A 26,502-nucleotide genomic window follows, 5' to 3' on the forward strand; every position below is an offset into this window, starting at 1 on the left:
AGCCTCTCAGGCAGGCCAATCACTGCTGGTTTGTAATCATGAATGGAAGTCTTTTATCCAGGGGTCTTTCAGTAGAAAAATTCAGGGATATTTTAGCAGAGAGAAAAATTAAGCAAAATGGTTACGTATTGTATAAAGATAAATCCCAGTAAATTTGCCTACAGTGTTCGTTTTGGCATACTATTCATGGCTCTTCAATGGTAAAATCGCTTAAGTTTTATTTTCTTTGGTTTATGTATTGGTTGTTGGAATTTATCCAAAACTACTGTTTCTTGTAATTCTCTCTTGAATAGCTCCACAATTTCCATTCAAATTCTATCTAGGGTGGCTTCTTTTCATATAATTCTGAATTTTAGCAATCATAGGAAAAGGACCCGGTATAAAAACTAAGATGTGTATTTTCAAATGGCAAATCCAGTCATAAGTAGGAGTGTTCTTCCGGGTTTAGAGATAGCCAAAGATTGAGGTTAAGTTTTAGTGTTGTTGCCAGAGAAATAAAATATATTCTCTCAAAATATTTTTGAAAATCCTTTGCTGGTCTACAGAATGCTTTAAAATAAACCTTCTTATCTTCTGTTCTTATCAGAGCTATTTGAATCCCGGAACATGTGGGAAGTGAGAGGTAAGTAAGCCATAATTGTCATATAATTTGTTGTTGGTAATTGGGGAGGAGTGGGGAAGGTCCAAGAAGTGGTTCTTTTAAAAGACCTGTCAGATCAATTAAATTCTAACAGCATTTACCACTTTGGACTTGAACAGTTATACGTCCCTTTGTATATACTGTAGTAAACTTGAAAACACATTAATACCGTATAAAAACATTGTTTTTAAAATACATTTCTTTTGTGCTACTTTAATTATACAAGTATTAACTAAAAAATGGAGTTTTAAATTTCCAACAATCATAAATATGAATTTTTAAAAAATGTTTAAATAGTTTTCTACTCTGCGTGAATGATCTCGTTCTTTGGTCTATAAGGATCTTGCTCATAACAGTCTATGAGATTGTTGTATTTTTCTTTTAAAGTAATGTAGAGATAATTCAGTAGAAGTGTGTGTAATAATTTACCCATAGAACCTAAGAGTTAAGTCTAAGTCAATACATTTAGGTTCAATCATATTATACTGCTAGCATTTCACATACTGGCTATCCTCTTGATTCATTTTGGAAATTCCTAGGGAAAAATTATTTAAAGGAAAAAGAACTATGGAAAATACCAAAAGTCAATATTATAACATCAAGTTTTTCTGAGCTTTCTTTTCATAATTTCTCCTGTTCTGATTACTTCCATGTTGGGGTATTGTTGGAGTCATTATAAAAATCAACCGCCATTCTCCTATTTGGTGCCATGTATGCCCTGCGTCCCAACAGCAAGGAAGCAGTCACTCCTAGGGCAGGTGATGAAGGGGTGCATTGTTTGTAGAGGATTTAAAACATCAAAACTTATGAAAAGTCAGTTTGCTTTTTATTGTCAGCATCAAGGTAAACAATGACAGTGACCAAATATTCCTCCCCCTTGGGCAGATGTTTCTACTACTTTGAAAACACTACTGTCCATACAAGCTCAAAAATATTACAAATCCAATGCATTTGAGATGGTTACTGTGGAAGGATCTCATTCCCACCTTCATTTCCAATTGTCGAAAATATAAACGTAGAAGAATGAAGGCAACCTGAGGCCTGTTATAAATTTAAATGTAAAATATACATAATTAATATTTCTTAATATTCCAGCGAAGTTGAGAGAAGAATGGTGGACAAGTGGACACTGAACTTTCAGATACTGAAAGATACTCCAGTGTTTTAAACAGTCACAGATATGTGCCTAAAGAAATAACTGAAAGAGCAAAACATGTCATTCTTGCATTTGGTACATGAGAATTTATGTTGACTATAGAATCAAACTCCCAAAAAGGATCTGACTCCCTAGCAATTCACTCTAAGACTTAGTATAAGACTTTTATTAACTTCTTTCATATAAGACACCTATTCTTAAATGAGCACTTATCACGCTATTGACCTGAAAAAACCCATTAGCAGAAGAAAACAAACATTAAAGCACAAAATCACCTTCATTGATATTCTTGCCACCCATAGTTCCCATATTTATATAATTCTCCAACCCTGTTATCTTTAACACTCTGAAGTTAGGGAAGGAACCAGTACTTCACAGAGGCAAATATGTTTCCTTCCAAATGCTCCGTTGTAAGTGGGGGAAAAAACCCATAATGAACAAAAAAAAAACCACAGACGTATTTTATGTGCATACAAAAAGGCAAACATGGTGACAAAATGATTAGACTAAGAAAAGCACATGAAACAGAGGAAAATTTATTACTAGTATATGTAAAAAAAATAATTTTACTTGCCTTGAGGGAGGTGCCTTAATTTTTCTTTTCCTTTGTGAGGGCACTAAACTAGAATGATAAGAGGTTCACATCCAGAATGTATTTATTATTCAGGACATTACTTATATGTGTGTGTTTCTGTATGTACATGAAATCTATCATAGCCTATGGATATATGTTTAACCCAAAGGAAGAAAAAAATTGTACCTTTCTTATTTAGCAGTCAGTTCACATTTGCATTATCAAATCTAATCACTGTTGATTTGACATAAATTTTCTTGCTTTGTGAGTAGTGCTTTGGCTTTTAGAAAATTTATTTCTATTTCCACAGGTAAAACAAGTACGTGTCAATTTCTTAGGCAAACTAAGAATCCAGGGTTACAATATATTCTCTTTCTAAATTATTACTTAATTTTATAAGGAATTTATAATTAGGACCTTCATTAATAAATATGTATTCATTAATAAATATATCATTGTTGTGCTTTGTTAAGATACTGGCCTTTGCCATATCTATATATAGTATATACACACACATATTACATATGATATATACTAAGTATGTATCATACAAACTAGAGGCAAAAAGAAGAAACTAGCTTAAAACCAGAATCTGACCTGAAATAGTCTCTGCTAAAAATATATTTTCTGAATTAGTTTGTAAATTCCTTGTCTAAAGCAGTTTCTCATTGGGCCAATGCTTTACACTGTGGTTCAATTCCCAGCTAAGTCCATGGCAGTCTATTTAACCCACAATTTAAATAAATTTCAGTACCATGCTTAAGAGATACAGAAACTATTGACCGATTTAGAAGTTTGTTTTGGTTTGGTTTTCTTCTCCTCTAGGAACTGGTTTTTAGCAATGGGAACCAAGGAAGCCTACTCCCTAGGCACTAGAAACCGGAAAAAGGAAACCAGAAGTATTTGAGCGCAGAGTGGCAGTTGGGGTCTTAGGTAAGATGGGCAGGGTCAATAACAACAAAGGAAAAGGACGAAAGAAAAATATTAGTAGCAGCATCACCTAAGAAGACCTGGAGTCTGCAAGAATTGAGTAGACATCCGTAAGTCAGGGCGGCTTTACTACTGCCCCACCCAAACAGTAGTTAGTTTAAGAAACAACTTTATTTTACAAGTGAAAATTTGGAAAAGTGACAAAAATAACAACACAAGTAACAAAAAGTAACAGAATACCTCTGGTCATTATAAGGGGATGTTTTCTATGATTAAAAAGTATGATGAAAAAGTACAAACTATTTGTTGGGCAAATCAGTGTTTTAGTTCTTAATTCCAAACTGAAGTTTATATTATATAATAAGATTTAGACTGAAAAAATTCCATTTACATATTTACAGCCCCAGTGCAGTCTGGCCTGCCTGTGTGCAGGACCCAAGTAAGCAGGCTTTAAAGAAAAATCTCCGATTAGGCCCATCAGATTGTTAGCTAAAGAGCCTCTGGCGAGGCTTCAAGCTTTACAGGCGTACTCCATGTGACCAGATCTCTTTTCCTTGAAATGCTAGAATGCGTTACCATTATTCTGTTTCCCTGTGGCATGGAACCGCATCCTTTTCCCCTAGTCTAGTAGCCTAGGGAGAGACACATTGAATAGACAGGGTAGGAGTGAGATGAAAACTTATATTCCGTAATATTAGCAAACCAACAACATGACATTCTAAAAGCAATCCCAGAAAAAGAGCAGAGAACCGTGTTTAAAAAATCAAGACTGATCACTCAAGCTCTGTGGACTCTGAGGACCATAAATTAACTTCAACCCATAAATCTAGTTAGTTGCCTTAAACCCACAGACTGCATCTTGGCACAGATTTTCAGCTGTACCAAAAGATATGCAGCAGGTAACTCCCCCTCATACAAGCAATATTTAACTGGACCTCTTCGAAATAACAAATATATTTGATAACAGTATTATAAACTTATAAGGTGTAATTAATGTATTATAACATACTTCTACATTATATAGCAATATTACTATTCCACTCTTTGTTTTCTTCTTTATAAAATGCCTGGATTTTAAGCAAATTTGTAAGTGGAAATATTTAAATGTTCTATTACTTGACAGTATTAGAATACATGTTCTTTTGGTTATTATGGAAATATCTGCAAACAATTAAAACTCCCCAAATATACCGTAGAAGATATACACATCTACAGTATACAAAATGATTCCTTCCTCCCCTTCTTCATCCTGAAGGAAGAGCTAGTGAGCATCAACTTTCATTTCTAACAGGTTAGACAAAGGAATCTTACACCTCTACCAAATTAAAAGTTCTATTATTAAAGGTCTAAGTTTTTAAGTCACTCGGTTTCCTAGCTACTTCAATGGAATCAGCAGTCATAGATCCAACCCCAACTCCAAGACTGGAACGTCGTAATGATAGTTCCAAAGCAGAAATCTGACGTAACTCTTTACGACACAACTTTACAGACGTGACACCATGAAGCTTTCCCACATTTCCCGCCGGCTGGATTTGGGGTGATAGTCGACCGTGAGATTTTGTAAAATGATTTTCATCTATTTCTACTTTATCCTCGTTGTTTAACAAATGCCCACTAGTGGGTGCTAAAGAGCTACAGATCGAAGGTAATTCTGGGCCATCTTCCCAGAGCTTCTGAGGATTTGGTTGTGTTCTTAAACTGCTTGTTGAATTGTCCAATTCTCTTTCTCTTCCATTTAATTTCATACTTTCAGTTCTGGATGCCCATTTTAATTCTTCTGGAACCCTGCCTGCTTCTTCAGGGGTCGGAACTCTATCCCCAGCATCATGATCTAAAAATAATACAAAAAGAAAAAAATTAGAGATTTCCTCAAAAACAGGTATTTTGATCATGATATCCTAACATAACTATATTATTATCACTCAATATAAATGATGTCTTTCAGCTTTTTTTCTTCGTTAGGTGACTTAGACAAACAGAAGTTTCACTTATAGGCATTTTGCATGTCAATAACTGAGAACTTTTCATTCGAAGAACAAAGTTGAGAAAACAGTCATCTAGTGATTTTGTTTTTCCCTGGAACCGCAGGAGTGCTTTGGGCCTCTGGTGCCCTTCCACACCTGCCCCCCACTGCCTTGCCACTGGTGAACCACGGTCCACACCTTGGCTAAGTGAAGCCAGCACCAGAGAACACTGGCTCTATGTCTGGGCGATCTTTCGGGATGTGGCGTCATGTATGTGAAACTCTAGTGTTGGTTAGAACTCCCAGCATGACGGCAGGGTTCTGCTCCTTGAAGGTACTCTGGGGATCCACCATCAAAATGGAGATGACAGCCAACCCCCTCAGTGGGGATACCCTGCTGGAATGCTGGAATGAGTGAAGGAGGGAGTGAAGAGATCAAAGCTTGAGGTCTTCAAATCATAGAATTATCTAATATCAAAATTTACTTGAGAGGCGTCCATATAGGCCCGAGACCTAATATGATGAAAAATGCCAACTTTAACATACATTAGTTAATTAGATTAGCTAGTAATTAGTTAATTAGATTAGTACACTTCTAGTCCTATGAATACCAAGTTTAAAAAACAGAAGTTGCACACTGGCAATCCCTAGCCAAATCTGGCCTACAGACACGTTTTATTTAGCCTATGAAATAACACGTGACTGCCAATTTTTTAATTGGAAAGTTTCATATAAAAACATAGATTTCCATCTTTTCTAGAAAAAAAATGAGAACTGACAATTTCTGCCTGGCCACAGCAGCTGGAGCAGAGCTGGCCCTGCCTGTTTAGACAATTGCTACCTTCCCTCCGCTCACTCTGGCTCCCTGGTTCCTGAAGGCATTTCAGTTTGTGACCCCTGGTTGAAAACATAACTGGTTTTCTAACTTTTAACATACTCTCACAAACAAACCAGCTGAACTAACAAATGACAGCGATTCTCACATGGAACTAGCAGACATTCACAAAGTTGACCGTAGACAGTGGCTCCCAAACTTTGCCGCACATTAGTCACCGGAAGCTTTTAAGAATTGATGCTCAGGTCCCAGTGTCTGAGGAAGGGAGCCAGGCATCTTATTTTTGAAAGATCATATGCGAAAGAGCAGAGATGGGCTCACTGGAGAAGCTTACTCCCTACTCGACTTGGATATTTCACAGTGGAAAGTTTCCCTCTTCCAGAATTTTCCATTAGGGAACAAACCAGAGAAAGATTAGTTCACCTGAGGTCACAGAGTGAGGAAAAGAAGTTAGGATCCCTACCCCTCTTCTGACTCAAGTATCCTCACAGAGTTTTATAGTGATTTAAATTGATACAAGGATAGAGTTTTAAATATTTAAATAAGTACATCGACTGCATGTCCATATAAACTGATTTTATCCTTACATATTTTATCCTCACACCCTAATATATTTGTTAGAAAACAGATTCACTGTAACAGAGGCATGGCTAAGAGGTAACCAAGATATTTTAGTCCAAAGATTAATTTTTCTGCATTTGAAAATGCTAAAAATACTCAAGGTAAATATAAGTGTGGTATGCAGACAATGAAAAGACTACTATCAAAAACTAACGAACTGAATACCAAGACAGTTAAGTTTTAAGATCACTGATTATGAAGTGTATAATACTTTTTAGGGAACTCAGAATTTGATATATGTAAATTGCTATATTTATAAGTCAAACAAGTCTTGTTTAATGTCATTATATTAGAACAGCATTTTGAGATAGTATATACATAGTACAAGCTATATCTCTAATATGATTCCAACTGTAATATTTTTAAAGCATGGGGACAATAATGAAAAGAATTATGCTAAATGTTAATAGTTGTGGGTAGAATTATGGGTGATTTTTTTCCAGCTCTTTTCTATATTTTCAAATTTTTCTACAATGACTATTACTTTTATTACTTTTTATAGATGTTTCTAGGTGGGATTGCAAGTTAGCTGAAATAGTATCTTCAACATTAGTATCAAGACTAGATTTCCTGGGGGCACCTGGCTGGCTTAGTCGGTAGAGCATGCAACTCTTGATCTCAGGGTTGTGAGTTCGAGGCCCACGCTGGTGGTAGAGTTTACTTAAAAACAAACAAGACTAGGGCGCCTGGGTGGCTCAGTCGTTAAGCGTCTGCCTTCGGCTCAGGTCATGATCCCGGAGTCCCGGGATCGAGTCCCACATCGGGCTCCCTGCTCAGCGGGAAGCCTGCTTCTCCCTCTCCCACTCCCCCTGCTTGTGTTCCTGCTCTCGCTGTGTCTCTCTCTGTCAAATAAATAAAATCTTTAAAAAAAAAAAAAAACAAAAAAAAAAAACAAACAAGACTAGATTCCCAAGTAAGTTGGTCAGACAGGTGTCCTCATTTTACATAACTCCAAGATTACTTAACTTTTTCAGTTTTTTGCATTTGTCTCATTAAAGAGCAGGATGAAGATGCAGGACGAGGATGAAACCTCACCATCCCACACTGGCATTTTAAAAGATGTCTAGTTAACTCGTAATATAAACATGGGCCATTTAAACACTAGATATCTAATTTCGGATGTCTCAAGTTTGAAAGTGGGTTTTTTTTACAGCTAAAATGGTCTTATGCTGATTGTTCTGTTTGCTACTTAACGCCTGTTTACTTTTTAATTTTTTCTAAGTCGTGTTTCAAGTAAAAGGTTCAGCTATATAGTGCGGGCAGTATTTCAAGTATATGTTTTAATTACATTAGCACCTCTGCATCACTACGTTGAAAATCAGAAAATTTGGTGTCTCTGGCAGGATCTGTCTGTTTGTCTCACATCTCTGTCCTAAGACAAATTTTATCCTAGAATATTAAACCAGGAATCATAAGATGAAGGACCTTAGACCATGTTCTAATTACTGTTGTGTTTGTAAGTTACTTGACCTAAGTTTCAATTCTCTTTTCTAAAAATGGCATTAGCAGACACTGACCCACCTTGAGTTTGAGGGTTAAATAGAACTACTTTTGAAAATGTCTATAAATTATAAATATAAGTATAAGGTAGCATTAGAACCACTTTTCTAAGATATTACTGTTTTAAACTTTAAAGCTATGTTAATTCTGCTTACATTAGATATTCAGCATGTATCTTTTCATTATGCATACATATAGTTTTCACTAGTCTCTTTACAATTTTGTTCTACCCATCTTTAAATGGTCTTCTTTATAGGTACAGAATAGGTCTGTGCTCCTAAAAGGTTGTAAAGTCAACTTTGCATAAGCCATACTTGACTTAGTAGAAGAATACCTTCTCTAAAGGCAGGCGCCTTTAAATATAAATATATTAGGGCATCTGGGTGGCTCAGTCGGTTACGTAAGCGTGTGCTTTCAGCTCATGTCATGATCCCAGGGTCCTAGGATCAAGCCCCGCTTCGGGTTCCCTGCTCAGCAGGGAGCCTGCTTCTCCCTCTCCCTTTACCCCTCCTCCCTGCTTGTGTTCTCTCTCTCCTTTGCTCTCTCTCTCTCTCAAATAAATAAAATCTTTGAAAAAATGTAAAATATATTATTTTAGAAATATTGATTCTTCTCTAATTGGAAGACTTAAAGAGGGTATATTTTAACCATGGCACTTTCTAGTTTTAGTTATGTCACGTTTTAGGGTGAGGGTCAAGCAGACAACTATTTTTGTTTATAGAGACAAATACAAATTCAATATCTAATTCTAAATAACCAAATCAAAACATTTGTTTTGTTTCTTACATTCCACTTAGGGGTGAGATCATATGGTATTTGTCTTTCTCTGACTTATTTCACTTAGCATTATACCCTCTAGATCCATCCATGACCTTGCAAATGGCAAGGTTCCGTTCTTTTTATGGCTGAATTAATATTCCATTGTATGTATACACCACATCTTCTTTATCTTTTCATCTATCAGACACTTGGGTTGATTCCATAATTTGGCTGTTGTAAATAATGCTACAATAAACATAGGGATGCTCATATCTTTTCGAATTAGTGTTTTCACATTCTTTGGATAAATACCCAGTAGTGGAATTACTGGATCATATAGTAATCCTGTTTTTAATTTGAGGACCCTCCATACCGTTTTCCACAGTAGCTGCACCAGTTTGCATTCCCACCAACAGTGCACGAGGGTTCCTTTTTCTCCGCATCCCCGCCAACGCTGGTTGTCTCTTGTGTTGTTGGTTTTAGCCATTCTGACAGGTGGGAGGTGATGTCACATTGTGGTTTGATTTGCATTTCCCTGATGATTAGGACTTTAGACAACTATTTTTGTTTACAGAGACAAATACAAGTCCAATATCTAATTCTAAATAACCGAATCAATTGGGAAAGGCTAAACTATTAAGTCAGGCACAACTTCACCCAATACTAGATACATCAAATACTGTTAGCATGACAAGTAACACTAAAGGTCTTACGTCCAGATGGTACTAGTTGCTGCCGTACTGCTTCCCCTACCAATTCCTTAAGTTTCTTCTTAAGATCTCTGCTGGTTTTCTTATAGAAATAAAGATCTTTTTCCAGCTGCTGGATTTTATCTTCATATGTTTTTAACATTTCCATAAGGCCTTCGCCATCTTGCTCTATGAAACAGAGATTTGCATTTAAGATCGGTTTCAATTAAATGACTAAAAACTATGTTCTAACACAGTCTCCAGATTATGTTTAAAGGGTCAGAAGTATGTTACATGTATCTATTACCTGACTGGATTTGCTTTCAGCTACAGTTTGGATTCTTCTGCCCTAAGTCACCTTCTCTGCTCAACCCCCTATCAACTACCGCATCTTCATGATTCATAAGCACTTTTTGAGTAACATTAACTAGATTTATCCTTAGAACAGCAGAAATAAGGTGTTTTCTATAAAAAATTCACATTTGGAACTGTATCCATCAGTTGTATCAATATCTTATTTAAAGTTCATATCAGGGGGCGCCTGGGTGGCTCAGTCGGTTAAGTGTCTGCCTTCAGCTCAGGTCATGATCTCAGGGTCCTGGGATCGAGCCCCACGTCAGGCTTCCTGCTCAGTGGGGAGTCTGCTTCTCCCTCTCCCTCTGCGGCTCCCCCCCTCTTTGTGCTCATATGCTCTCTCTCTCTCTCTGTCAAATAAATAAATAAAATCTTTTAAAAAAATAAAAAATAAAGTTCACATCAGGAACTGTGGATATATGGAAAGTCATAGGCCCAGGTTTATAGGCCCAAGAAATCTACAGCCAAAAAACCCCAAATCCAAAAACCTGCCAAAAGAGGCTACAGAGATTAAATTACAAAAGAAAACACTCATACAAAAAGAGGGGAAATAGCAATAAATTGTAGCTTATGCTACCATATACCTTAAAGCTTCTAATTAATATTTATAAATGTATAAAACTGTCCCTATTGGGTGTTTTAGAACCAGTAAAACCTAGTTTATTGACCTTCTGAAAATACATACTCTCAGACCTACTCTTTCCTATTGGTATATTCATAAAATGATCCTACTGGGTTTTTTAATTTTTTAATTTTTTAAATTTATTTAAATTCAATTAGCCAACATATAGTACATCATTAGTTTCTGATGTAGTGTTCAGTGATTCATTAGTTGTGTATAACATGATCCTACTGGCTTTAATGTTGTTTTGTTGTAATTGGCTGTTTTTCCTGAAAAATTTGATCTAAGTATATTGGATATTTTATTTTATTTATTTACTTTTAAAGACTTTATTTATTTATTTGACAGAGAGAGAGAGAGAACACAAGTAGGCAGAGCAGCAGGCAGAGGGAGAGGCAGAAGCAGGCTCTCCACTGAGCAGGGAGCCCCTTTTGGGCTCAATCCCAGGACCCTGGGATCATGACCTGAGCCGAAGGCAGACGCTTAACTGATTGAGCCACCCAGGCAGTCCTGGATATTTTAAATTAACCCATTGTCTTGTATTTAAAAATACTTTAAGGGGTGCCTGGGTGGCTCAGTCGGTTAAGCATTGGGCTCTTGATTTTGGCTCAGGTCATGATCTCAGGGTTGTGGGATCAAGCCCCGTGTTGGGCTCCACGCTCAGTGGGGAGTCTTCTTGAGATTCTTTCTCCCTCTCCCCCTCCCCACCATACTCTCTCTCTCTCTAAAATAAATAAATAAATCTTTAAAAAATAAATAAAATAAATACTTTAATAACACAGTAAATTAGAATCCCCATAAAGAATATCATATATGTCAACTGAATTTTATACAACATATTCAGTTGAAATTAGAAAATTCATAATCATTTTTAGCTGTAACTTTGTTATGAAAAACTTATCCCAGGTATAGAAATGATTTTTAAAATGTTCTCATTTGGCTGTAGCATGAGCTTTTGTGGTGCAATGCCAATCACTTGAAAAATACATTAAAAATTCTTTGAAAATATCACTTTATAGAGACGCAAGGCAGAACTAAAAATAAGGAAAGGAGAGCATGTTTGAATGAAGTGATGTATAGGATCCTGTCAAGGAAATCCTGTCATCAGGCAACTGGTTGTTAATCGACTGGTTATAGAATTAACTTAGAAGCAAATTGCCTCAACACTCAAATTTATATATTTTCCGATTTTCTGCTTACTCAGGTTGTTTCTCCAGCTATAGACTCACAAGAATCAAGACTAAGCAGCTAAGCAGCCTGGATTGAAGCATTACCAGCACTGCTAGGCAGTGATTTTGTTGCCATAGCAACTCTTTGTGTACTGGCCAAATGCCCAGGTAACATGAGGACCAACTGCTCTGACAGCTCTTTCCACACCAGAGTTGACGGCTGAACTACTGTGCACTGATAACAGTATGTGTCCATCGGTGGTAGACTAATTTTGACCTAAGATATAACCTTAATGCATAAAATTTACAATCAACTGAAAATTATAACAAGAAATATAACTAGAAATCTGACAGGGCCTATCACTTCACTTATGTGAAGGGAAAGTAATTTAAATATCAAAGTACTCCATCCTTGAGAGAGAGACACTTCTCAACTGTACACCAGGAAGCCAGAAATCCCGCATTTGAACATAAAAAATAGACCAACAACCAACAGGTGGGAGTTCTTACGTGTGGCACTGGGGACAGGCAGAGGGCTGGCATTTCAAGCACCAAGAGCCCTACATCACAGTCAGCTATCCCCACGTACAGCAACCCAGACACGTAAAGCACAAAAACAAATATAAGTAGGAACTATTTATTCATGCTGGGCTTTCCTGTGATCAGATTCTGTCCTGTGTTCCTCTCCCAGCCCCTCCGACACATCACCTTTCTACAGCTGACCAGAAGGGGCAGGTACCTTGAAAATGATGTAACAGCAGCTGCATTTTTTGCTCATGTTCCTTTTGCTGAAGGGTCAGTCTCCGGTCGCACTGCAATTTCAGATGCTCCAGTGCAGACTCCAATTCACGAACCATATTATCCTGTTCCAGAACCTTCATTTTAATTTCTTCATTCTGTAACTGTAGCTTCCGTTCGGTTTCTCGCAAATTGACCACCTAGCAAAGACATTTTTTGACCTTTTAAGTGTGTCTTAAGATAGCCTAATGTAATAACCTACTTCTCTTAGGCTACAGGAACAACTTCCTTAGTCACCATGGTATAACTAAGCAAATGCTTTCTAACATACCCAACAAAATAACCTAACAGCCTTTTGAGTTTGTTGGGATTCTGAATTGGTAACAACTTCACTTTAAATATAATGTGGCTCTAACTATCACCCCTCCATCAGCTCTTAGACATGGTCGCCGCAATTTACATTTACAATCCTCTAACTCCATTTCTCTAGTCTAAGAAGAGAACGGGAACCTACAGACTCTTGTAACATCTAGATACCTCCCAGTTTTAACTCCAAAATGGATGTTATAAATAAGTAACAGACTTCTTAAAACTATACAGAGTTCAGTCTCAGATTGTGCATTTAGTCCAATGGGTTCTTCTCTGCACTGCTATGAAGTGAATATACTTCAAGGTATGTGTCACACAACTTGCTAATGGAATGACCTTCTCTCTAGAAAAATACTCATTTCTACAAAGGGTACCCAGGGTCAGAAAATCCACTGACCTTGGCCTGCGTGGTTTAGGTTAAGAACCCTTTCTCTAAAAACACCAGAAAAGAATTCTATCAAAGCTTCTGACAGCACCACACCATTTTTCTGCCATCCACACATGCAGTGATAGGATGCACTCTTATCAATAATAGTAGCTTACTACCACATTCATTACCCAAGAGGAGGGCTGTGTACAACATTTCCATTAAGTTTTTCATCTATATTTCACTTGTCTAACAGAATTGGGACTTTATTTTAAAACTCCAGGGTTTGATTTTTCATTAATTGTCTGATAGTCCCTTAAACTGAAGATATCTTTCAGAGAGAAGAGTTATTCCTTGCTTACCACTTCATAATATATACCTTAAGAGAAGACATTATTCACGTTTATGCTAAAATTTATTATTATCTTTGTCACTGATGCACAAGTTCATCTTCATTTAAATTCATAGGTATGATGATAAAGTACAGGTACCCCGACCTTATAGCAATGAAGGAAAGGGAGCCCGAACTTGGAAGGCCCTTGATTTTTCATGAATGCTGAGTAGCAACAACCAAATCTTGAAAATATCCAAGAAATAGTGATTGAGGAATATAACTTGAATCCTTGGGTTTTTAAAACTATTTCAAAAAGCCCTTCTTTCAAAAGGTCCTTCCAACTTTAAGAACCTCCCAAAGTGAGGCGTACATACTTGGATAAGCACACAGCTTTCAGATGACCACATTCAGTAGTGTAAGGAGAAATCATGCTTAAATCTGTAGTTACAACATCAGGCTTTTCAATTTCTGAAACGTGACATGTATAAGCATCTTGGCCCCCCTGTATAAGAAAATCCTCTGTCCCTCCGAAACAAACCTTATTGAAATATCTGAAAAGAATAGCTCTAATCTCAACAGGACTCAGGCAAATGAGTTTTTCCAAGACATTTGCTTCACTATGAGAGAGGTTTTGGAGTGAAGCTCTGAGCGAGTTCTGGCGACTCTGGATACTTTCATTCTTGTATTCAATTGCAGCTTCCAAAGCTTCAATCCCTTCTTCAAGTTGGAAAAGAACATGTTCTTCCTAGATATAATATAATAGAAATCATTCATTTCAAATGAAATAATATTACTTGGACTTTGTCATACACTAAGATCTCACTATGCTATCTAAGTCTAATGGACGTTACCATTCGTCTACTAAATTTTAAGAAAATGATGTTTACTGAGTGCTTGCAATGCTACACAGTACAATATGTGTATACACACACATATATAAAACATACAATCACTGAATCCTCGCACTAAACCTCATGTACGAAACGTCCCAAGGTCATTCAGCAAATGCTGATAACCAAGGAATACACTTGAACAAAGCCTCAGCCTCCAGGACCAGCACTATAGCCATGTATCTCCTTCCACAGCTCCTGAAATTCACATTATGTGTTAGAGAGATCTGGAGACTCCCTGGTGTCCCTTCAGGGATCTATTGAAACAATATACTGTCGGGAGGGAAAGAAGAAATAGATTTAGAATAAATTATTAAGAACTAGTCATCAGAAGAGGGTCTCTAGGGAAAAAAGAGTATGGCATAAAAAAAAGTAGGGAAGATTTAAGGACATGAAACATTTCATAAAATTCCTATGAGATATCATTAAAGAGCAAACAAAGGCATTAAAAATGTCGACGATGTAACATTTTTTTCATAAGCTAGAGGAGATTTTCTTTGTAGGGAGAAAAAAAAAAAAAAACTTGATGAATCCCTGTCAGAAAACCTAGCAGTTCTTTGAACTATCCAAACATCTTATTTGAGAGTGTCCAAATTTCTCGTAAGAAATTATTTCAACCTGGTGAGACTTGGATAGACATTTCTGTATACCTGTATGTGTGGTGGTGGTTACCACAACTTTAGGTTCCTTGAAGGCAGACCATCTTGTCCATACTCATGTCCTTATTGCCTAGTACAGTACATATCACATAGTTTAAACTCAGTAAGTATCTGCTGAATGGGTTAATGAGGGAAAAGGAGAAAAAAATATTTTCATATGTCTGATTAGATGACCCAAATACTTCTCTCCACTCCTTCCCCCAGCATTTCAAAGGAAAATTATGTTAATATATCTGATCTACCTAAAGAATAGTTAAAGTGACTTCCAGAACTCCTGTTTTGGAATTCAGGGAAAAGGTATGTAATAACCTATTCCAGGGGGAGGTTGAATAATACTTATTTTTAAAAGCTACTTTATATAAAAATCTCCTGAAAGAGCCATTTTGAAAAAAAAATATTTAACAGCCATTTTGTTAGTGCAATCACTAACCATCAAAAATTTGATGATTTGATCATCACTCCATCCGGAAGAAAATAATCACCTTTTTAAGAAAAACAAACTGGGGTGCCTGGGTGGCTCAGTTGGTTGGGCAACTGCCTTCGGCTTGGGTCATGGTTCCAGGGTCCTGGGATCGAGCCCCGCATTGGGCTCCCTCCCTGCTCAGTGGGAAGCCTGCTTCTCCCTCTCCCACTCCCCCTGCTTGTGTTCCCTCTCTCGCTGTCTCTCTCTTTCTGTCAAATAAATAAATAAAATCTTTAAAAAAAAAAAAAGAAAAACAAACAAAAGGTACATCAGTGAATGGATAAGAGGGACCAGAAAATAAAAGTGGATTATCCAAAGAACATATTTGACTTCTGAATAATGCATACTATGATATTTTACCAAAAACAAATGTGGAAAGAGTTTGCCTTTATATATGTGTGAGAACAATTTGGCAGAAATTTAGTTTCTATAGTTTTGGACCGAAGTTAGGGAAGTATTGCGATAGTATAAGGCAGTATGACTCCAGAACACTGAGGATGGCCCACTCCAGTGAGGCTGCAGCATGCAAATAATCCTGACGCCCTCTAATCAAGCAACAGCTGCGAGAAGATGAATGGCAATGAGAAACTGGTCCAGGATGAAAAATTTGCCACATGGCAAACAACAGATTATCGAGTTGACTATGCTTTATCAGAGAGCACTGCTTTTCACACATGCACCAGGGGTCTTGTTAAAATGCAGATTTCTCGGGCGCCTGGGTGGCTCAGTCATTAAGCGTCTGCCTTCGGCTCAGTCATGATCCCAGGGTCCTGGGATCGAGTCCCACATCAGGCTCCTTGCTTGGCGGGAAGCCTGCTTCTCCCTCCCCCTCTCCCGCTGCTTGTGTTCCTGCTCTCGCTATCTCTGTCTCTGTCAAATAAATAAATAAAATCTTTAAAAAAAGAAAAAGAAGAAGAAAGAAAAGAAAAACTGAGGTGCTAGACTATCCAATTAAAAAAAAAAAAAAGGCAGATTTCTCATTCAGCAGGTCTGGGTGGGGGGCCTGAGGCTCTGCATTTCTAACAGGCTCCCAGGTGATAGTTCTGTTGATCCAGAGACCTCACACTGTGAGCAACAAGGACCTAAAGCAGTGGTCTCCAAACAGTTTAGGTCATACATCCCTATCAGTAAAACAAACAAACAAGCAAAGCAAAAAATTTTAAGTAAGCACTGCATATATGCATATTTCTCCATAAATTATATGCATGTTCTAACGATAAAACATGAAATCGAAAGTGTAAAAGATGAAATAAACATAGATATAATAGTCTCATATTTTCTTCCTATATCCCACTTACTGAGCAACTGCTCTGCATTATTAGAAAAATGGAGTCGGGAGTATATTTTTTAAATTTGTTTATGGAGTTTTCCAAAAAAAAGGAAGTATTTGTCTATATTAAATTGTTGGGTAATCCTGTACTAGTATAGTGATCTAAAATCAGTCACTTCCCATTAAGTAGTATGATTATGAAACTGATTTTAATTTATTGTAGAAAGAGAAAATAATCCTAAACTAGTTTAAAGAGATCGAAGCAGCAGACTGTTCCACCTAGATGTTACTGATGTCTTGTGTCACATCAGAATCTCATGTTGCTGATCATCTGCTATTGGCAGATCTATCTGGTAAGAGTAATCTTGGCTTTAAGACAGTGATGAGAGCAGAGCCCACTGCAGAGTGAACTAAGAAGAACCAATCTTGTGGAAGAAGGCTGCAAGAAGCTCACATGGCTAATGGAACCCCACCAGTGGTAGGAGGCTCCCTCATTCCTCAAACCAATCCAGCCTGGCTGCTAAACAGGTATTATGCATGGTTTTCACCACAAACTACATCATGATTTGTAGTTACAGAATTCCACATGAAACAGAAAAGTCAATGTTTCTTGATGATAACAGGCCCTCTACCCTTCTGCAAACATCATTTGCTCATTCACTTCTTCATGCCTTATATAATGGTGTTCTAGCTGCAAAGGCCTTCTTTCTTATATCTACCAATATCATGGTTTTCATAATTCAGCTTGAGATTCCAATCCACCAAAGCTGCCTTGACGAATCTTCCCCCCCAAATGACCACTACATTGTTTTTTATAAATAATGTAACAAGTATAGTTTTAGTATATTATTATAACTTGTTTTTTTAAATGTTCTCCAGGGTTTAGAGTTTTCTTGTATCTGTCTCTTTTCCCCTGGTAGAGTATGAATTTCTCAAAAGAAGCATAATGCTTTTTACTTTTTTTTGTTTCTTCCATAGGGCCTAGTAACAGTCCTGGGCAGGCAAGAATTCCTTAAATACTCCTTTATTTTGCGGTATTTTAGGCTCTCATACCCTCAAATCTACAAGGCCAGGCTCTAATTTAACACCCTCGGGAGGACAGTCTGATTCTGTGATCCTCTGCACACCACTCAGGCTATGAAATGGGGCAGTGAGACTTATAATGCCATAGAGCCCCCAATCCAGTCAGTCTTCAGTTCATTTCATCCACACAGTGAACAACGATCTAATTTTATGAAATCCTTGCTCCTGTTCTTTCTTAACCAGCCCCCTTAACTTTCTCTCCCACTTGCTCCATTCTAAAACTATACAAGATTCAGCAAGGTGCATGATTCCCAACTACTCACTTTCTCTTAGCAGTTTTCTCTTGCTTTGGTCATGACAGGACATCCACAATAAATGTTTGCAGAGAAAATTCAGGCTCCAAAATTCATACTTGTCTGATAAAGTAAGGGACGGGATTGCCAACTGATGTAAAATTTTGAAAAAAGACAAAAGTCTGGGAGAATTTGACAATGATAAATGTACTATCTTTTACATAGTTTTAAAAAAGAAAGGTAAGAGGAGTCATATGCTCCTCATAAATGAGGACTCAAACTCAGAGGTATTTTTTTTATTTTTATATTGTTTTCATATTTTTTCTTTTTTTAATTTAAATTCAATTAGCCAACTTATAGTACATCATTAGTTTCAGATGTAGTGTTCAATAATTTATCAGTAACTGATAAATTATCAAAGGTATTTTTATTGGGATTTGAATTCCATGCATCTACTTGGCTGGAACATGCTCCCAAAGGCTGGGATTTTCTGAAAGAACTAACCGTGAATGCCCTAGCCATCCATAGTATGTGATAGATTACCTAGAATTGTTCGAGAAAGAAGCAGAGAGAAGGTAGGTACTCTCTTTGAAAGAACTGAGGAAGAGTCCCTTTCAAATCATCTTCTGTATTCTGTGATGTCAGGTGAGAAACCCCAGCTGAGAAAGGCCCTATTCAAGGGAAGTGTTAGTTTCCCAATCCCTGGCAATGCCAGCAAGGGGCCACGTTCATGGACCCGTGGGTGAGGATATCACAGTTTAGAGTCAAGCATGGCTTATGGCACCTAATAGGAGCCAGGTAAACTCAATACATCTGACAAAGCCTCAAGGAAACAAAACTTACCAGATTTCTCATTTTTATGTGTAAGTTAACAAAGACAGAGGAAATCATTCAAGTGACCCATCATAGAGCACTTCCAGTTCTAAGGAATACTGACTTACTTCAGGTGATAACACACTACCATTTTTAAGTTTCTCATCCACACTGTTCCTTCGTCTCTGTAGCTGATCCTTTTCTTTCTGGAGGGCTTGAACTCGTTCTGAAATCTTTACTTGCTCCTCAGCTGTGCTGCGTTGAAGCTCTACATTCTTTTCAGACAACTCTTGGTCCAACAAGTTCAGACGAGTTGATATTTTCAAACTATCTGTGTTTAAGACCTAAAAGACACAATCAACCAAACACCCCCAAAACAGTTACTTGAAATCCAGACGGCATATACATTAGAAAAATAGAGAAAATTACTAACTGAATATATTTTTAGCTTCCACATTGTTGTTTTCTCGTGGGGTTTTTGTTGGGGGTGGGGTTCATTTTCTAAACTCTTAAGTTGAATGTCTTTTTTTAAAAAATGGAGATTCAAGGGGCACCTGGGTGGCATTGTCGGTTAAGTGTCTGACTCTTGATTTCAGCTCAGGTCATGATCTCAGGGTGGTGAGATCAAGCCCTGTGTCAGGCTCTGCGCTGGGTGTGAAATCTGCTTAAGATTCTCTCTCTCCCTCTCCTCTCCCTCCCCCACCCCACTCATACTCTCTCGCAAAAAAAAAAAAAAAAATATGGAGATTTGAATGTTGAATTTATTGCCAAGTATTGCTTGGCCACACCAGACTAAAGAATATTGGTTTTGAGAGGTGGTATTTTTCTTTTTTATTATTTCCTAAATTAAACTTTCCTTCCTTGGCCTGTTACATGGTTATATGGCTTGTAACTAACTATATTATAATTTCCCTAAAGATTGAGATTTGGTTTGTTGCTGTTTAAATATATAATTTGTTTCTACTCTTATTTCATTCTGGTCAGAAAATATGGCCACTTAAAGTAATGGAGATCCTCATTATGGTGTAACCTAAGAGAATTTTTAAAATAGTTTTGCATCTAAGTTAATTATATGTATATATATTATATGTATATATATATTTTTTTAAAGCAGCCCCCTACCTCACCCTTTGACCTGAGTCCCACTCCCCAGAAACAATCATCTTCAACCTTTCTAGCCATTTCTCCTGGTGTTAATGTCCATGTTTCTAAATAACATGACCAATTTCAGGTACTACCTACGGACTGACTATTATGGAAGACAAAGACTTGGCACCATTATGCCTCCTCTACTTCCCTTCCTCTAGTCTCCCAATATGAGGTATATTGCAATTTTATGTTAAATCAATACTCTGTTGGGGTGCCTGGGTGGTTCAGGAGGCTAAGTGTCTGCCTTCGGCTCAGGTCATGATCTCAGTTCCTGGGATGGATCCCTGCATTGGCAGGGAGCCTGCTTCTCTCTCTCACTCTGCCCCTCCCCTGGCTTGTGCTCTATCTCGCTCACTCACTCTCTCAAATAAATGAATAAAATCTTTAAAAATCAATCAATCAATCAATACTCAGTTTGCATGGCTTTGTGAATATTATTCACAGCTGAACTATCTAGTATAAAATGACCCTTTTCCATAGGATATAACTTTTGGTACCATCTACTAATTCTTCCCCCATAGAACTATACAGTTCCTCTCAATACTGTTTTTTTCACTTGACCAAACTTAAATCAGGGGGTCTCTTTTTTTTTTATTATGTTATGTTAATCACCATACATTACATTATTAGTTTTTGATGTAGCGTTCCATGATTCATTGTTTGCGTATAACACCCAGTGCTCCATGCAGAACGTGCCTTCTTTAATACCCATCACCGGACTAACCCATCCCCCCACCCCCCTCCCCTCTAGAACCCTCAGTTTGTTTCTCAGAGTTCACGGAGTCTTTTTGTTTCATTCTTTTCTGGAAACGCTTTGCCTGAAGCCTCCATCCTCCTGCTCCAAACTAGTTGTTCTGGGACCTCCTTTTGGTGTTATCCTGGGAATTTCCATGTTGGATCACACTTTCAGGACCCTGAGTCTTCTTTCTTCATAGCTGATGCCCTCATGTTTGTGGAGCACATCCTCTAGTAGTTTTCTGAGACAGACTAGGTCGGAAACCACTTTTTCACCTGAAAATGTCCTTATTCTGCTTTCCTATTTATTCAGAATTAGGCTCAAGAGAGAAGTCTTGATTGGAAATCACTTTCCTTCTGAGTTGGAAGACTGCTGCAGGTCTCTTAGTTTGGACTGAAGAAGGTAGAGAAGTCCAATGTCATTCTGATTGTTGAGATTTGCAAGCGACTCATCTCTTCCGTCTGGTAGCTTTCGGGATCTTTCTTTCCCCTTAGCGTACTCAAAACTTCACAATGATAAGCCTTTGGCACTCATTTTGCTGGGCCCTTGATGACCTATTTCAATCTAGAGTCTCACGTCCTCAGTGCTGGGAAAATTTTGTATATTGTCTTCGATAATCCCCTCTCCCGTTTTCTCTGTTATATCTTTCTGAAATTCTTATTTCTTGGATGTTGGACTTCCTGGATTATAATCTGCCAATTAAATTTTTTTCTCCTATTTTCTATTTATCCTTTTATTTACTTTCTGGGATATTTCCTTAACGTTCTCCTCCAACCCTTAAAATTTCCAGCAGTTCCCATTTTATGGATAGAGCATCATCTTTCACCACCTTGAGGATATTAAAGTTTTGTTGGAAGTTTTTTCAGCTCCTTCCCCTATCTCTAATGTCTCTGGGCTGCTTTTCTTCTCAGTCTCTTTCATGTTAGTAGCATTCCTGAAATGGCCATCCCATGTAAGAGTCAGGTATGAAAATGCTGATATGCTGTGTGGTGGGTATGCTTTGTTACCATAGAATATATCTGGGGTCTGGCCACTTAGTTGGGGGTGCCCAAGGATGTTTTTAGGCCTTTTTTCAGGGACTGTTTCAGAAAATCTGCCAATGTCCTGCTGGGAGGTGTAAATCTGGCTGCCAGCATTCTGGGATCCAAGTCGGAGTTAGGAAATGGCTATCTCAGGATTCGTATGTAGACTGGACTTTCATTCATTCCCTGTTGTGAGTATTCTGACTTACCCCAACCCTCTGTTGTACCTGGTTCAACCTTCAGAAAATAAATTATCTAGTCTCAGAGTGGGAAAAGGATGGTTTCCTGATAATTCCCTGTTTTCATCCTTATGTCTCACTCCTGCTTTCTGAAAATCTTGGTCCATTCATTTCTGAGTCTTTTTTAAAAAAATTTTTACTTATTTATTTATTTAGACAGAGAGAATGCATGCATGAGCAGGGGGAGGGGCAGAGGAAGAGGGAGAGAGAATTCTGGGCAGACTCTGCGCTGAGCGTGGGGCCCCACATAGGGCTCGATCTCACAACTTTGAGATCATGACCTGAGCAGAAACCAAGAGTCAGACGCTTAATGAACTGAGCCACCAGGTGCCTCTCTGAGTCTTTTTTTTTACTTTATCTATGTGAATTCTATCTTATAAAGCTGTTATTACATTAAAAAAAAAAAAAGGCTAATACTACAGCCATGGCTCTCATTCATGTCCCTCTCAAGGCGCTTGGATTTCAGCCTCTTCTGCTACGTGAGTAACTACTTATCTATTGCTTTCCATTTTACACTTCCTGGTAATCTTTTGTCTTCTGTTGTCTTATCTTTTTTTTTTTCCCTTTATGGATATATAGCTTTTTTTGAGTAATAGCTTTATTGAGAGATAATTCACATACCATACAGTTCACCTATTTATTTTATTGATTGATCAAGATTTTATTTTTTAAGTAATCTCTACACCCAGTGTGGGGCTCAAGCTCACAACCCCAAGATCAAGAGTCATATACTCCACCAACGGAGCCAGCCAGGAGCCCTTAAGTCACCTATTTAAAGTGGTTTTTAGTATAGTCACAGAGTTGTGCAACCATCACCACAATCAGTTTTAGAATGTTTTCATTGCCCCCAAAAATGAAACCCCATGCCCATTCACAGTCATTCCTTTCTTCCCCAATCCCCAACCCAGCCTTAAGTAACCACTATTCTACTTTCTGTCTCTGGAATTGCCTCATCTGCAAATTGATATAAATGGAGCCATACAATACATGTTCTTTCGTGGCTGGCTTCTTTCCCTTAACACAATGTTTTGGGGTTTATCCATGTGGTAGCATGGATCAGAACTTCATTCCTTTCTATTGCTGAGTAATATTCCACAGTATGGATATACCACTTTCTGTTTATCCGTTTATCAGCTGATGGACATTTGAGTCTCCTGGATGTGTCCTACGAGTGGCATTGCTGAGTGATGCAGTAACTCTGTTTAACCTTTCGAGGACCTGCAAGATAGTTATCCAAGGCAACTGCACCACTTTACAATCCCACAAGTAGTGTATGAAAATTCCAATTCCTTCATATCATCACCAATACTTCTTACCTATTTTTCTGACCACATCTTAGTAAGTGTAAAGTAGGAGCTCATCTATGTTTTGATTTGCATTTCCCTGCTGGCTAGTGATGTTGAGCATCATTTCATGTTTCTTGGCCATTTGTATATCTTCTTTGAGAAATGTCTATTAGATTCTTTGTCTATTTTTTTTTTAATTTTTTTATTGTTATGTTAATCCCCATACATTACATCATTAGTTTTAGATTTAGTGTTCCATAGATTCTTTGTCTATTTTTTAATTGAGTTGTCTTTTTATTATTGAGTTAAGACTTCTTTATATATTCTAGATACTAGTCCTTTATCAGGTATATGATTTGCAAATATTTTTCCCCCATTCTGTGGGTTCAACACCCACTTTTTTGATGGGCCTTTGCATAACAAATGTTTTTAATTATGATTAAGACCAATTTATCTAATATTTTTTTGTTGCTTGTGCTTCAGGGGTAATATCAAAGAAACCATTGCTTAACCCAAGGTCACAAAGATTTACACCTTTGTTTTCTTTTAAGAGTTTTATAGTTTTATTTCTATATTTAGGTCTTTGACTTATTTTGAGTTGAAATTGTATATGGTATGAAAATAGTTTTTTTTAATATCACGTTCCTTGTCTGAAATGCATAGGATCGAACCTTGTATATTTCTTAAACACTGAAAAAAGATGTAATCTATTTATACTTTGTTCAGAAAAGAACCCAGCAATGTAACAGTCTCAAGTTTCTCTTCTGTTTCATTAAAACGATCTTCAAAGAATCCATTTTGCTTTGCTCTACTGGGGGTTTTATTTATTTGTACTCTCTCCTTATCTCAGTATGTTCTTGCTCCTAAATTTTACATTGTGTTGAAAGTGGAAAACTTCCTTCTTTTTTTTTTGCCTGGATCATGAAGTAAACTTATTTCAGGAAACAGATTTTCCTCCTTATTCCTTTTTCTTTTTTTTTTTCTTTTGTGATACACAACATATAATAAAGGTCCCAGTTTATTTTATTCTATTTACTCACTTGATATTTTAATTTGTTCATCTCCTTTGCTGTTATTGATGTGTTCTGAGGGATAGCTTTTAAAACTTGACCCTGACAGCCAGCAACTAGGCTGGTTGGAGGGGCTGCACCTACCCCTGTGTCCCACAGCCTGGTGCTAATAGCTATTCAACACGACTGGGGAATGGAGGACAGGGCAGAGGTAAGTACAGGTCTCCATGCTTGCCTACCTGCTATACTCAGGAGGAGAGGGTAAGAACACACCACCATCATCTCAGATCCTACTGGTCTAGACACTGGCTGAAAGGCAGGTCTAATAAGGAGGCAGGTCACTGATCCTCTCTGTTCCATTACTCAGTGTGTCCTTGGCTTGCTGGGTAAAAAGTCCTCTTCAAGTGTGGGGCAAGCCAGCTTCATTTTCAGATGCTGTTGGTGCTATTGTTGAAAATATCTATAGCTACATCCAAAAAAGCTATCTCCTGGTTCTTCTACTCCCACCACAATCATTCCTTTTTCAGAACTTGAAATTGAGGCAAACTCCTTCATAAAATCACTTTTTTTTTGGCTCACAAAACCTGAGTTCTCCAGCAAAAGTTCTTGTAAAGGTCCCCATGTCATTATAATTTGAAAAATGAACAAATCTTCATTACATAAAATCTTTCTTCTAAAGATACCCTGCAAACCCTAACTTTGGGTAGTAGTAGATCATTTTTAAGTCTATTTTTCCAAATTACCAGTGTTCTCTATACAGCATCAAACAGTACAATTTATTTCTTAAATATCCACCTATGTTATAATAGAGGTTGCCAGAGGAAATGAAGAGTTACGGCTTCATGGTTACAGACTTTCTGTCTGGGGTAATAAAACGGTTTGGAAATAGGATGATGGTTGTGTAATACTGTGCATGTGATTAAGGCCACTGAATCATACACTTAAAAATGGTCAAAATGGCAAGTTTTATGTTACATATATTTTACCATAATTTTTTAAATGCCAAAAAAAGTTAATAATAAATCATACTTGGCAGAACATTGAACATTTGATGTCAAAATTGCGATAGATTTTAGTGGTGGTCATTAAATAAGCACTAACATGCAAAATACACTGAAAACCGGAAGAGTTTTTCTTTGGGTTTTGAAGTTCACAGTGGTCTGATTTACTTCTTAGGGAAAAAAATCCTCATTCATTGGCTTACAACCACGATCAAAGAGCATAACAAAGAGAATACCTGACTTGATCTCAACTTCTTATTTTCTAGGTGGCTCTTCTCCTGTAACAGGGCCTCCTTCTTACAAACTATGGCCTCTCGCTTCTTTAAGTCTTCTTCCAGCTCCTCCAATTCTTGGCGTTGGTTCAGGACTTTCTCGACTTCTTCATCTAACCATTTCTTTTGCTCATCCAATTTCTACATTAAAATTCCAAAGAAATGTTACATCATTTGTTTTTCTTCTGCCATAAGACATATATGGTAATAGAACTTCTGATTGGCTAACACACCCTAAATGAACATTTTTAAACTCTCTGGAACACCTTAAGGGAACTTTTTTTTTTTTAAGATTTTATTTATTTGGCAGAGAGAGAGAGAGCACAAGCAGGGGGAGTGGCAGGCAGAGGGAGAAGCAGACTTCCTGCAGAGCGGGGAGCCTGATGTGGGACTCGATCCCAGGACCCTGGGATCATGACCTGAGCTGAAGGCAGATGCTTAACCGACTGAGCCACCCAGGTGCCCTTAAGTGAACTTTTATTTTTATTTATTTATTTATTTATTTATTTTTTAAGATTTTATTTATTTATTTGAGAGAGAGAGAATGAGAGACAGAGAGCACGAGAGGGAAGAGGGTCAGAGGGAGAAGCAGACCCCCCGCTGAGCAGGGAGCCCGACGTGGGACTCGATCCCAGGACCCTGGGATCATGACCTGAGCTGAAGGCAGATGCTTAACCGACTGAGCCACCCAGGCGCCCTTAAGTGAACTTTTAAAAACTTTCAGTGAAAATAATAAAACAATGTTCCTGTCTAAAC

General features: G+C 37.6%; 1 protein-coding gene and 1 long non-coding RNA gene across 5 annotated transcripts in view; one reads left to right on the plus strand and one right to left on the minus strand.

Moving 5' to 3' along the window:
• Positions 1-112: 112 nt before the first annotated feature.
• The window catches only part of LOC118534608 (uncharacterized), a 30,800-nt gene continuing 4,410 nt past the window's right edge, over positions 113-26,502 (plus strand). The window contains exons 1-2 of the long non-coding RNA XR_004916782.2: positions 113-200; positions 587-622. This is a non-coding gene — a long non-coding RNA (uncharacterized LOC118534608). The remainder of the gene's footprint in view (positions 201-586; positions 623-26,502) is intronic.
• The window catches only part of KIF27 (kinesin family member 27), an 82,927-nt gene continuing 57,869 nt past the window's right edge, over positions 1,445-26,502 (minus strand). For 3 of the 4 annotated variants that reach the window (XM_036090576.2, XM_078061279.1, XM_036090574.2), the window contains 6 exons: positions 25,711-25,887; positions 19,160-19,375; positions 14,159-14,365; positions 12,552-12,750; positions 9,692-9,856; positions 1,445-5,131 (listed from right to left, as the gene is read on the minus strand). In XM_036090576.2, coding sequence (XP_035946469.1) covers positions 4,647-5,131; positions 9,692-9,856; positions 12,552-12,750; positions 14,159-14,365; positions 19,160-19,375; positions 25,711-25,887 — 1,449 coding nt within the window. In that variant the 3' untranslated portion in view covers positions 1,445-4,646. The remainder of the gene's footprint in view (positions 5,132-9,691; positions 9,857-12,551; positions 12,751-14,158; positions 14,366-19,159; positions 19,376-25,710; positions 25,888-26,502) is intronic. The other variant, XM_078061280.1, reaches the window with a different exon arrangement.

The sequence above is a fragment of the Halichoerus grypus genome, chromosome 14 (genome assembly GCF_964656455.1).
Source record: "Halichoerus grypus chromosome 14, mHalGry1.hap1.1, whole genome shotgun sequence".
NCBI classification, from domain to species: domain Eukaryota; kingdom Metazoa; phylum Chordata; class Mammalia; order Carnivora; family Phocidae; genus Halichoerus; species Halichoerus grypus.